This window comes from Salmo salar, chromosome ssa03, assembly GCF_905237065.1.
Source record: "Salmo salar chromosome ssa03, Ssal_v3.1, whole genome shotgun sequence".
In the NCBI taxonomy this organism is placed as follows: domain Eukaryota; kingdom Metazoa; phylum Chordata; class Actinopteri; order Salmoniformes; family Salmonidae; genus Salmo; species Salmo salar.
The window spans coordinates 27,154,599-27,167,071 of NC_059444.1; the positions used below are offsets into that span (position 1 = coordinate 27,154,599).

Here is a 12,473-nt window from a genome sequence, read left to right on the forward strand (position 1 = left end):
TTGTTATGTTCATACAAATATTTACACGTTAAGTTTGTTGAAAATAAATGCAGTTGACAGTGAGAGGATGTTTATTTTTTTGCTGAGTTTATATGCACACAAAATATTCAACTAGGATAAAAAATTAAATAATAATTGACATTTTTTAACTATAAAAATGGTTTCAAGTCGAACTCATCATTAAGGCCAAGAGGAGACAGTGTGTTGAGCCTAAATTAGCCATGGATGGAGATAGGGATTTGGACTTGCGTTTTCACTTAATTTTCCATACTTGCCAATTAATATAATGGCTACTCTGATCCAACCATAAATTCATGCATTGTGCCCCTCTCCTGAGAGGATGGAAGTTCAATATGTAGCGAGATGTTGAAGGCTAATGTTAACTAGTTAACGTTGCCCATGAAAGGAAGTTAGGCTAGCGAGCAAGCATTTTAGCCAGGTTGCCTAGGACAACAAAAAATAAAAGCATGTACTGTATGACGGCGTGAACATGATTTGTTGTACTTGCACAACGCACTCACATGCAGAGATCAGAACCATGGACAGCCACATCATATTTAGCATACATTGATTGGACTAAATTTTTTAGTCCAATCGTAGGTGATTTGATGAGGTTGAAGTTGAAATAGTGCTGCAATAGTGGAGGCAGCTTGTATTAGTCACATACACATATTTAGCAGATGTTATTACAGCAAAATGCTTGTGTTCCTAGCTCCAACAGTGCAGTAGTATAGCAATTCACAACAATACACACAAATCTAAAAGTAAAAGAAAGTAAAAGAACAGTTAAAACTGTTATAAAATGCACTGCCTAACCTGAAAAAAATATGTTTAATATTCCTTGTTGCAGGAAATGACGAGATCAAGCGTGGAATTCTACTGATTCTCTATGGCGGTGTTGACAAGACGACCATGGAGGGCACATCTCTCAGGGGGACATCAATGTTTGCATCGTTTGCGACCCCAGTACCGCCGAGAGACAGTTTCTTAAGTAATCCACCAAGCACTATCCTATTTGTAACCAACATATAAGTTACTTGAAATTGAAGATCAAACCTGTGATCAAAGCTTTAACATAAGCATTTGGAGTTTTTTACTAGTGTTGCATAGGCAGTCTTGCTGGTCCCTGGAGGTCTCATTATTCCTCATAGCAATGTAGCATGTTACATGTTTGGAGTAGTATCTAGTGAGAGACTAGCATTGCATGCTGTGGATGGCAGCTGCCAACCCCATCGATGGGAGATACAACCACTTAAATCTCTGAAACAGAACGTCAACATGTCAGAACACATCATTTTCAGATTTGACCTCTTCGTCAATTTGATTGATGAGTGCAGTGAGGTAAAAGCAAAACCTTCCTATTTTCCCTAACTTTTTCAGCACCTGCAGTAAGCCCATATTGAATGGAAATGTGTGTTTCAGAACCCTTTGAGACCTTTGCATATGCATTTTCACCTTTGCGTGACTTGTGGTATTGGTGACAAATTATGTCATAGCCAGACGTATTGTAGACCTGCGCTGTAGAAACATGGAATCTGTAGAGCGAGTCTACGCCACTGATGAGATCCAGAGATACATATTGTTTACTCTACAGTTTCAACCAGAGGTAATAATTGCCCTTGTTGTATTGGTGTTCCTTATGTGTTGGGCTGTTTAGATGCAGCGTTCAGTGAGATCTACATACCATAACATGCTTTCTGTCCCGTTGTAGGTGTGGAGCACGTTGACCCCTGATCACCTCGGAGGCCAAGGAGTTGACACACAACATCTGTGTCAGAGTGACAGCACCAAGCCAGCCTGGTGTATCATTGTCAGGCAGCTAGAAACCATGCTCCGACTGTCTGAGGGCATGGCCAGGCTCTGCTGCTCAGATGAGGCTGGTCAGACACCTACTACTGAATTATACATCCCCATATATATATAGGCCCCTATACATTGTAGAGTAAACTCCTGTCTTTTTATGTGTCTTCATTGCTTGTTAAAATATAATAATTATGGTTGTTGGTGTAACAGAGGTGGTGCAGTGAATTTGCTCACATAATGAGTAAGCTTACATGATATCTGAAGAGTTGCACTGACAGTACAACACACATCTTCACCCTTTTATTTTGACTTTTTAAAGGTGCATCCCAAACGCGTAAAGTAGGCCTTCTGACTGCTGAATAAGTCTGTCATCAGTGTCGACTCCCCAGACATCAACTTCGACCAGGAACAAGACGACAATGGGGAAATGAATGGTAAGAAACACAATGGGGAAATGAATGGTAAGAAACACAATGGGGAAATGAATGGTAAGGAAACAGTCACTTTCACCTTTTTGCAACAATATATTTATTGACAATGATACATTTACACATATAAAATTGTTACCCTGTGTTCTCCATATCAGAATGACTTGATAGATGAGGCTGTGAAGGGGACAAACGGCACTAATGGCCATCATGCAGAGGAGGCTATGGACATAGACCATGGGGCAGGCAGACCTGAGAAGACCAGCACTGCCAAGCCTGCTCTCAAAATGACCTTCGCTGAGTATAGGAGGGTCTCCAACCTCATCATTCTGCACATGCAGAAGATGGATGATACTAAGAGTTTAAACAAACTGAAAGGATCCTTTATTTTCAATTTAGTTGAATTAAAAGGATACTAGTTTTGTCAACGTTTAACAAAATGTTTCATTCTTACAGTTGACGAAGAGTCCTCACTGACGAAGTGCAAGCTGATTTAACTGGTACCTGAAAGAGATGAAGTGAGATCGAGTCAGAAGCCGAGATGGTTGCCAAGAAGTATCTGATTAAGAAAGTGCTTCAGAGACTAATCCATTATGTAAGTAAAGCATTGGAAAACAAGACACACTAAGACCATCTTAAATATTTGACTGTTACATTTATGGTATTGACCTTTACATAATGCAGCAGGATTTGTACAATTTGTGAGTGAGTGACATGCTCTGTTCATGTGTTCATTTCAGGAGCACATCATCATAGAGTTAACGAAGACTGGGCTGAAGAAAGTTGGTGTTGAGGGAGAGGAACCTGTGGAGGAAGAGGACCCCTTCTTAGTGGTCATCGCCAATTACATCCTGGAAGACTAGGTGGGCTCCACGTCCACCTCAGCCGTAGATATTGTGGAAAGGGTCATTTAATTCAGGCTTATTTGAAAGTAATTTGTGATTGGAGCTACAATAGCCTACTGTTCACTTGGTGTGCTGACATGTTGCTATTGACTGTCAATGTACTGTCTCTAAAAAAAGTTATGTAGAATATGAAATTAATACACTTTTGTCATGCTGCTCATCTCTATGCATTTCAATAAATATATTTTTTGCAATGAGTTGCGCTCACCAGGTGGCGCACTTTTACCTATCATCGCACTGGTGCCTCAGAGTTCAGGCCAATGGTTCAGGGCATGTCAGTTGGACTATGGGGACATTGAGGGGACAGGGTTTTTTTATAGGGAAGAATATATGTTTTTTGTTTATCTCTGATATGCATGGAACATTGGTTCTAAAGAGGTATTACTACAAAATTCTGTATATATATTTTTTATCGACAGAATATGATACATTTAGTCTGTGGGCTCCCGAGTGGAGCAGCGGTGTAAGGCACTGCATCTCAGTGCTAGAGGCGTCACTACAGACCCTGGTTCGATCCCAGGCTGTATCATAACCAGTCGTGATCGGAGTCCCATAGAGCGGCGCACAATTGTTCGGGTTAGGGGAGGGTTTGGCCTGGGTAGGCCGTCATTGTAAATACGAATTTGTTCTTAACTAACTTGCCTAGTTAAATAATAAATATTTACTATTTTAGAATGGATTTGTCTTATTTCAAACCCATTGACCCTTCGTGATGTGTTAAATCATGCAGTATCCCTCATCTGATCTTGACGATGCAATGAAATGGCATATCATCGACTTATAGCATAGCCTAAATGCACAATTTATTACAATAATATAGGCTATGTTTTACAGAAAAGTTCATTTAAGCTACAGTAGCACACCCAAGAAAACGTTTTATACTCAAACATTTATTTTAGAACAAAAATGGATACTCACCCTGTTTTAATTTGAATTCAGTGTCTTGTCCATTTCTCTCCGCAGGCAAGTAAAGATTTAGAAAAATATGTGAGAACATTAATAAAAATGTACTCGAACTTCAGAAAAAGGACATTCTATTCCGCTTCCTTTCCAAATGTCAATGAATGGGAATAGTGCATATAACTATAACTTACATTAATACTATTCAATTTGCAGGTGACCAATTACATTATATGTAAATATTAAATAATATCTATAATATTAAAGAGACCCTCGCTCCTTGCCTTCGCCGCGGAGAAGTGTGCCGTACGACCACCTGCGCACAACTGTTTTTGCGTCTCGTCCCAGATCACATCGCAGAGAGTTGCGTGCGAAGGGCATGCCAGGTCATTGGGATAAATTCGCCACCTGAAATACGAGGAAGTTAACGCCACCCAATCGGGTCTATATAACATCAACCACATCCCTGCCAAGAGGACCGCGGACTGATAAACCACATTTGTAGAGAGCTGTGTTGTACCGTATGCTACAGTTTAGGTTTTTATGCAACTTTATTTACAGAATAGTATAATTCAATTCTCTAGACTGTTGAGAACTACTACCGATTTCCTTTTGATTTGCAAATTGATTGGAACAGTCTTTAGGTGAGTTGTATTACATTTGAATACAGTGTGCAAGTTAGTAGATGTGTTAATATTTTTTTGTTGATCAGTCGTACTAATTTCCCTTAAATCGATGGTTTACTATACCTGAGCGCTTACTACGCATGACACAAGCTATATGCCATTGGTCCCTGAATGTAAACAAAGGCAGGAATATGAAGCGGATATAGTGAAATAACTGGGACGCCAAATTAGTTAGCAAATTGTAATGTTTATTGTGCTAAATAAATGTGAAATCAAATTAATATTGTTACTTGGAGAATTCTATTTTTCATGTAGACTTCTTTATTCATGATATTCCCTTTCTAAGTGTTGTCTTCTTGAGACGTGCAATTAATGATAATTTCTCACAGATGATGATTCCACCTGGGGACTGCTTATATGCGGGAAGGAAGAGAAGGAAGCCCATCCAAAAACAGTTGAGTACCGGATATTAATGAATTAGTCTCACATGAAATGCCTGTTTGTTGTATGTGCAAATATAATATAATTGTTTCCAGTCTGGCTTTCATGGATATTCAACACTTATAAATTAATGGACAAACAAAAGCATTGTGGTGTTTTAAAGTACCCTACAATTAAAAACAGCACTATGTGGACATTCATTGTTATATTGTCTAACTTTCTAAGGGTATTTGGTTACACTTTGCAAACAATTTGCTAAAAGAAAATCCCTCACCATCTAATTCTAATGCAGAAAGTTAAAATAATTATTTTCCGTTTATTTGCAAATTGAATGTCGTTATAGATGTGCAATTACACAAACCACAAACATGTATTACACAGTTGGAAGTACTTGTAACAATCTGTACCCACTGTAATTACATTGTGCCCACCTATGTAAGTAGTAGTATGATGTACTGTAAATACATCGTTTTAATATTATGTAGTTGTGCATTCAGTTGCACAACTGAATGCATTCAACCGAATTTAGTCATTATTGGGCTATTTACTAAGTTATTGTTTTCTGACCCCACAGACAACACCTGACTTTCTCAAAATACACGCTTAGACATAATAAAGGTTCCAATGACTAATAAGACAAAATGGGATTTAAATTTCAGTAACGCATGATTGCTTTTTTAATAAACCAGTCATCATTGGGACAATAAATAGTACTCTACTTTGGTATCAGTAGATTGATGTAAAAAAGCCTAGATTGTAACTTTTATCATAACATCAATTAACATCAATCAATTACTTGACTCTCTATATCTGACAGAAAACAGACAGCGGCCAGCCAGAAGACCAACCCGTCTAAGAGGCACCGTGACCGTTTGAATACAGAGCTGGACCGGCTGGCCAGTCTCCTACCCTTCACCCCGGACATCATCTCCAAACTGGACAAGCTCTCCGTGCTGCGCCTCAGCGTCAGCTACCTCCGGGTCAAGAGCTTCTTCCAAGGTACAGACAGCACAGCGTCCCCATGTGGTGCAGTTACACCCTATATAGTCTCTCGTGACAACAGTTACAGCCTATCGTGACGGCGCACATGCGAGATTTGGCCATGGATTTTGGTATTTTATTAGGATCCCAATTAGCTATTGCAAAAGCAGCAGCTACTCTTCTTGGGGTCCACACAAAACATGAAACATGACATAATACAGAACATTAAAAGACAAGAACAGCTCAAGGACAGAACTACATATATATTTTTTAAATGACGTAGCCTACATAACAATACATACACACAAACTATCTAGGTCAAATAGGGGAGAGGCCTTGTGCCGTGAGGTGTTGCTGAATCTGTTTTTTTGAATCCAGGTTTGCTGTTCATTTGAACAATATGAGGTGGAACGGAGTTCCATGCAATAATGGCTCTATATAATACTGTACGCTTTCTTGAATTTGTTCTGGATTTGGGGACTGTGAAAAGACCCCTGGTGACATGTCTGGATGCCAAGATTACACCCTATTGCAGTATGAAAACTATTCCAAGTTATTTATTTGTGTAATGCAAGGATTGGTTTGTACACTTGAATTGCACCACTTGCACTGTGCTGCCACACGTACTCAAATTTCTTTAACCCTAGTGCCACTTCCATGTCATGAAACTATAATTCTGTTTACATTACTAATGAGAGTGTTTAGACAAATAAAAAGGAAAACACCTCAGCTGAAAGAATGTTATTTATCATACATGGACCAAAGCAGAAGTGTGACATGCACCGTCAAGCTGGGTGTAACACATTCAGACTACTATGGTCACAAGATAAGTGCTTACGTTTCTGAAGTAGTACCAGAGTAGATTCAACATGTGTTCAGTTGTTTATCTTGTGGCCTTCTGCAGCAGGCATGTGGGGGATTCCACGCCAGGACGGCCCACATATATTTTGGGTGTTTCAGATTGTTCTGGCAATTCTCACATATACACTTCATTGGAAGGATGTTTGACATGCTTTCACATTTGTATCACAGACATGATTAGACCTCTTTTAGACCTATACATTCCTCCTGTAAGACCCTATGATCTGTGAACCGTTCATGATACAGACAACATATTGGTGTCTTATACTCCTTATAGTGTGCTCTAAAATATGGAGTATGTCTAGATTCTGAAATAAAAATTGACATTAATTTATTAAACATTTAAAATATGTATTTATTTATATTTATATCTCAGAAGGGCCCTTTTTGATTTTACTTATTTTTACTCTTTAAGCACATCAAATTTCCAGAGTGGGCTTTCTGGTACTTTTCAAAATATGACCCATTGTATACATAGAAATTGATGTTACAGGCCATTAACCAATCACAGCCCTCCTTTAGGATTGTACATTCAGGAAATCACCAGCAGAGGGAGTTCCCTTTGAATCCATTTTCCCATTCATTGTGTTTCTGGTGCTCATAAAATGTATCATAACTTTAAAAGTAGCAGAGAGCCCACTCTGGAAATGTGATGTACTTGTAGAGTATATTGTTTAAAACAATATGTCTAAAAATGAACAAAATCGAATAGGGTACTTTTGAGATATTAATATGAATATTTGTAATGTTGAATAAATTCTTGTGAAAAAAAATATTTCAGAAACTAGACATACTCCATATTTTAGAGCACACTGTAAGGAGTATAATGACACCAACACATTGTCTGTATCATGTAAGGTTAACGGATCATAAGGTCTTACAGGAGGCATGTATAGGTCTAAAAAGGGCCTAAAATTTCAGCATGATTTTCTCAAAAATGGTTTGTGATATAAATATAAAAAGCATATCAAACATCCTTCCTCCCAATTAAGTCTCTATGTGAGAATTGCCAGAACAATCCAAGATATCAAAAATATTTTCAGGCCTTCCTGGGGTGGAATGACCCATATAAGACATCATTACACTCAGAAAAAGGGCTCTAAAGGGTTCTTCAGCTGACCCCATAGGAGAACCCTTTTTGGTTCCAGGTAGAACTCTTTGGGGTTCCACATAGAACCCTCCACCTGGGACCAAAAAGGCTTCTTCAAAGAGCTTTCCTATGGGGACAGCCAAAGAACCCATTTAGGTTCTAGATAGTACCTTTTTTTGTAAGAGTGTAGCCTACCTATTGATATTCTCACCATGCACACTCCTACTTTTCTATGTATTTGACAAGGTTTATCACTTTGAGAAAATGAAAATGGAAAACATTACCAAACAGCCTTGATAGTTTACCCATTCATGCATGACCCTACACCTGCGTGATGTCGCTGTGGTAGCCTTGCTCATTCAGCCAATATGTGATGGATATACATGGTAGCCTATATGAACTTTTGAAATATACTGTTTTATACATTGGTCAAATGTGTCTAGCTGTGGCCTTGTTTTTTTTCTGTGTAATTTCCAATCCCTTCAAAGTCTGTAATGAAACATGTTAGGTCAAGGTAGTGTTGCTGCATGTGTTAACATCATTTGATTATCTGATTCTGTATTCAGATCAGGTTTTGACTGAATTGTCCACATGTGAAATAAGGTGTCAGTCATCACTTATTTATGTCTTTGCAATATACTGTAAATCTTCATAGCTTTGAAATACATCAAATACTAAGTTCATACTGGAAGTACCCAACCTGTTATGAATAGTGAAAAGGATAGATATGCAATCCAATGAAAGACATTTGTAGCTATTCTCTGTTCTCTGCTTCTACATACTTGCTGTTTGGGGTTTTAGGCTGGGTTTCTATTTAGCACTTTGTGACATCGGCTGATGTAAAAAGGGCTTTATAAATACATTTGAATGATTGATTGACTAATATCAATATCTACAAACTTAAAGCAAGTGTATTGTCCAATTGAAACCTCCCATCTACAGTTACAGAAGAAGAAAATATTAAAGCATTTTCCCTCATTAGTGATGTAATGACCTCGTCTCTTTCTGTGGCAGTGCTATGCTGGAGCTGGTGGGTGTCTTTGCTTGAATAGCCTCACGTCAATAATTGCATAGATTGGCCCTGCACAACAAAAGGCGTAAGTGACTGACCCCAAACCACTTCTGGTCTAGACGCCAAATATGTTGGTTCAACAAGAGCAAGCTGAGAACACAGCATGCAGCGGAAAGAAATCCTTTGTTTCCCCAACACTATTGTTGGACTGTTGTCATTTACAATTACACTCAAATTTGATCACCCAGAACTCAACTCCCTGCGTTGATCACCCTGTCTGATTTTATGACCCTTGGTTTTATGACCCTTGGTTGACCCTCGTATGAAACTCTATGTATTCCAGTTTTAACAGATGGTTTATTTTTGATGGGTTTTCAGCAGCACCCTACAAACCTTCAAGTTTAGAGCAGATGTTATTTACAGCAACAGACTGAGTACTCCTATAGTTTACCACACTTATACCGGAGGTGTGCCAGGTATTTCTTGTTTTTCTGTCATCTCTTATTTTGTGTGCTATCTGCGCAGTACTTTTGTGAATCATATTGATGAGATAGTATCTCATCCAGGATACTGCATAATACAAGTGCTGTAACACCCTATAGCCCAAGGAATGGGTTTGCAGTACAAGTTGTGCCACGTGCTGCTCTTCCGCTTTGCCGGCAGTTGTGGTTCCCCTTGCCAGGTTCCAGTCATCAGACCCACTTAGATATCACGCACCCTCGTATGGTCCTCCCAGCAGCTCACAATGAGATCACAGAGAGGTTAATAGGATTGGAGCATGCACTTCACTTCTGTGTGCCTCAGTTGGTAGAGCATGGTGCTTGCAACGCCAGGGTTGTGTGTTTGATCCCCAAGGGGGACCAGTATGAAAATGTATATACTCTACTGTAAGTCGCTCTGGGTAATGGCATCTGCTAAATGACAAAAATGTAAAATTGCATTGACCTGAATTTAAAAAAGGGCAGGTGAAGTGATAGAGCTTAAGAGACCTAGTACACAATGCACAGCTCACTGTGGTTTCAGGTGAGTGTCCTTACGGGGAGGATCAGTGTCAATGGTCCTTTCATTTCATGGTCCTGAATACTGTTTGATTCTAAGCAGAGTTCTGATATTGCCTGTTGTACATTCAACACGAAAAGCTGCTCTTTGAAATGATCAGACAAGGAAAAGACAATAAAAGGGTAACAGTCTTGAAGATGTGGTGATTTCTCCGCAGTACATTCACACGAACCATAAAAGTCCATAGAAATGTCATTTTTCGTACAGGATACATCTCCAGTAAGGTGTCATGCTGCCTGTTCCCAGCGTGTTACCTGGACATGAATGTATGAGCGTCTTGTCAGTGTTGACTAACTCGCCTGATTGACTTGTATGAGCCTACATGACAGTGTATTTCTGTGGAATACAGAGTAATGGGGAAAGGAAAATGGTAGATATTAGGAAGCTGTAATGTGCCCCAGCACATGAGGGAGTAATTGTGCACAAGTGAAAGTGGCAGTGAAGGAATAGTCAGATCAGAGAGGTAATGAATGCTCCACTTATTCCCTGAGTACATTGCGTGACTGGTCCCTGGCAAGGCCTGGACCGCCCTCAGGGCTCAGTGTAATGCACAAGAAAGGAAAGTATGTACAGTGAGGGAAAAAAGTATTTGATCCCCTGCTGATTTTGTAAGTTTGCCCACTGACAAAGAAATGATCAGTCTATAATTTTAATGGTAGGTTTATTTGAACAGTGAGAGACAGAATAATAACAAAGAAATCCAGAAAAACGCATGTCAAAAATGTTATAAAATGATTTGCATTTAAATGAGGGAAATAAGTATTTGACCCCTCTGCAAAACATGACTTAGTACTTGGTGGCAAAACCACTTGTTGGCAATCACAGAGGTCAGACGTTTCTTGTAGTTGGCTACCAGGTTTGCACACATCTCAGGAGGGATTCTGTCCCACTCCTCTTTGCAGATCTTCTCCAAGTCATTAAGGTTTTGAGGCTGACGTTTGACAACTTGAACCTTCAGCTCCCTCCACAGATTTTCTATTGGATTAAGGTCTGGAGACTGGCTAGGATACTCCAGGACCTTAATGTGCTTCTTCTTGAGCCACTCCTTTGTTGCCTTGGCTGTGTGTTTTGGGTCATTGTCATGCTGGAATACCCATCCATGACCCATTTTCAATGCCCTGGCTGAGGGAAGGAGGTTCTCACCCAAGATTTGACGGGACATGGTCCCGTCCATCGTCCCTTTGATGCGGTGAAGTTGTCCTGTCCCCTTAGCAGAAAAACACCCCCAAAGCATAATGTTTCCACCTCCATGTTTGACGGTGGGGATGGTGTTCTTGGGTCATAGGCAGCATTCCTCCTCCTCCAAACACGGCGAGTTGAGTTGATGCCAAAGAGCTCCATTTTGGTCTCATCTGACCACAACACTTTCACCCAGTTGTCCTCTGAATCATTCAGATGTTCATTGGCAAACTTCAGACGGGCATGTATATGTGCTTTCTTGAGCAGGGGGACCTTGCGGGCGCTGCAGGATTTCAGTCCTTCACGGCGTAGTGTGTTACCAATTGTTTTCTTGGTGACTATGGTCCCAGCTGCCTTGAAATCATTGAAACAATGTCCTCCCGTGTAGTTCTGGGCTGATTCCTCACCGTTCTCATGATCATTGCAACACCACGAGGTGAGATCTTGCATGGAGCCCCAGGCTGAGGGAGATTTACAGTTCTTTTGTGTTTCTTCCATTTGCGAATAATCGCACCAACTGCTTGGCGATGGTCTTGTAGCCCATTCCAGCATTGTGTAGGTCTACAATCTTGTCCCTGACATCCTTGGAGAGCTCTTTGATCTTGGCCATGGTGGAGAGTTTGAAATCTGATTGATTGATTGCTTCTGTGGACAGGTGTCTTTTATACAGATAACAAACTGAGATTAGGAGCACTCCCTTTAAGAGTGTGCTCCTAATCTCAGCTCGTTACCTGTATAAAAGACACCTGGGAGCCAGAAATCTTTCTGATTGAGAGGGGGTCAAATACTTATTCCCCTCATTAAAATGCAAATCAATTTATAACATTTTTGACATGCGTTTTTCAGGATTTTTTTGTTGTTATTCTGTCTCTCACTGTTCAAATAAACCTACCATTAAAATTATAGACTGATCATTTCTTTGTCAGTTGGCAAACGTACATAATCAGCAATTACTTTTTTCCCTCACTGTATCAAGTGCCACGACATTGGGTTTTATACATCAGTACTTATTGGTGGGGGATCTAATGACCTCGCATGACACAATGAGGATGCTGGGTGTGAATGTGAACAATTAATTTCTAAAGTGAGTTTGTAATCTATCACTTATTGTAAACCCAAATTGAATTTGTTATAATCAAACGAAAACAGCCATTATATACTGTGCCTAAAATGTTGAATCAGAACAGA

General features: G+C 39.7%; 1 protein-coding gene across 1 annotated transcript in view; it reads left to right on the top strand.

Annotated features, from left to right (window-relative positions):
* The first annotated feature begins 787 nt into the window (after positions 1-787).
* The window catches only part of LOC106599299 (aryl hydrocarbon receptor repressor), a 42,754-nt gene continuing 31,068 nt past the window's right edge, over positions 788-12,473 (top strand). Inside the window, exons 1-7 of the mRNA XM_045716026.1 lie at positions 788-991; positions 1,712-1,880; positions 2,123-2,237; positions 2,390-2,826; positions 2,972-3,094; positions 5,052-5,116; positions 5,921-6,102. Of these exons, the coding sequence (XP_045571982.1) occupies positions 5,052-5,116; positions 5,921-6,102 (247 nt within the window). The 5' untranslated portion in view covers positions 788-991; positions 1,712-1,880; positions 2,123-2,237; positions 2,390-2,826; positions 2,972-3,094. The remainder of the gene's footprint in view (positions 992-1,711; positions 1,881-2,122; positions 2,238-2,389; positions 2,827-2,971; positions 3,095-5,051; positions 5,117-5,920; positions 6,103-12,473) is intronic.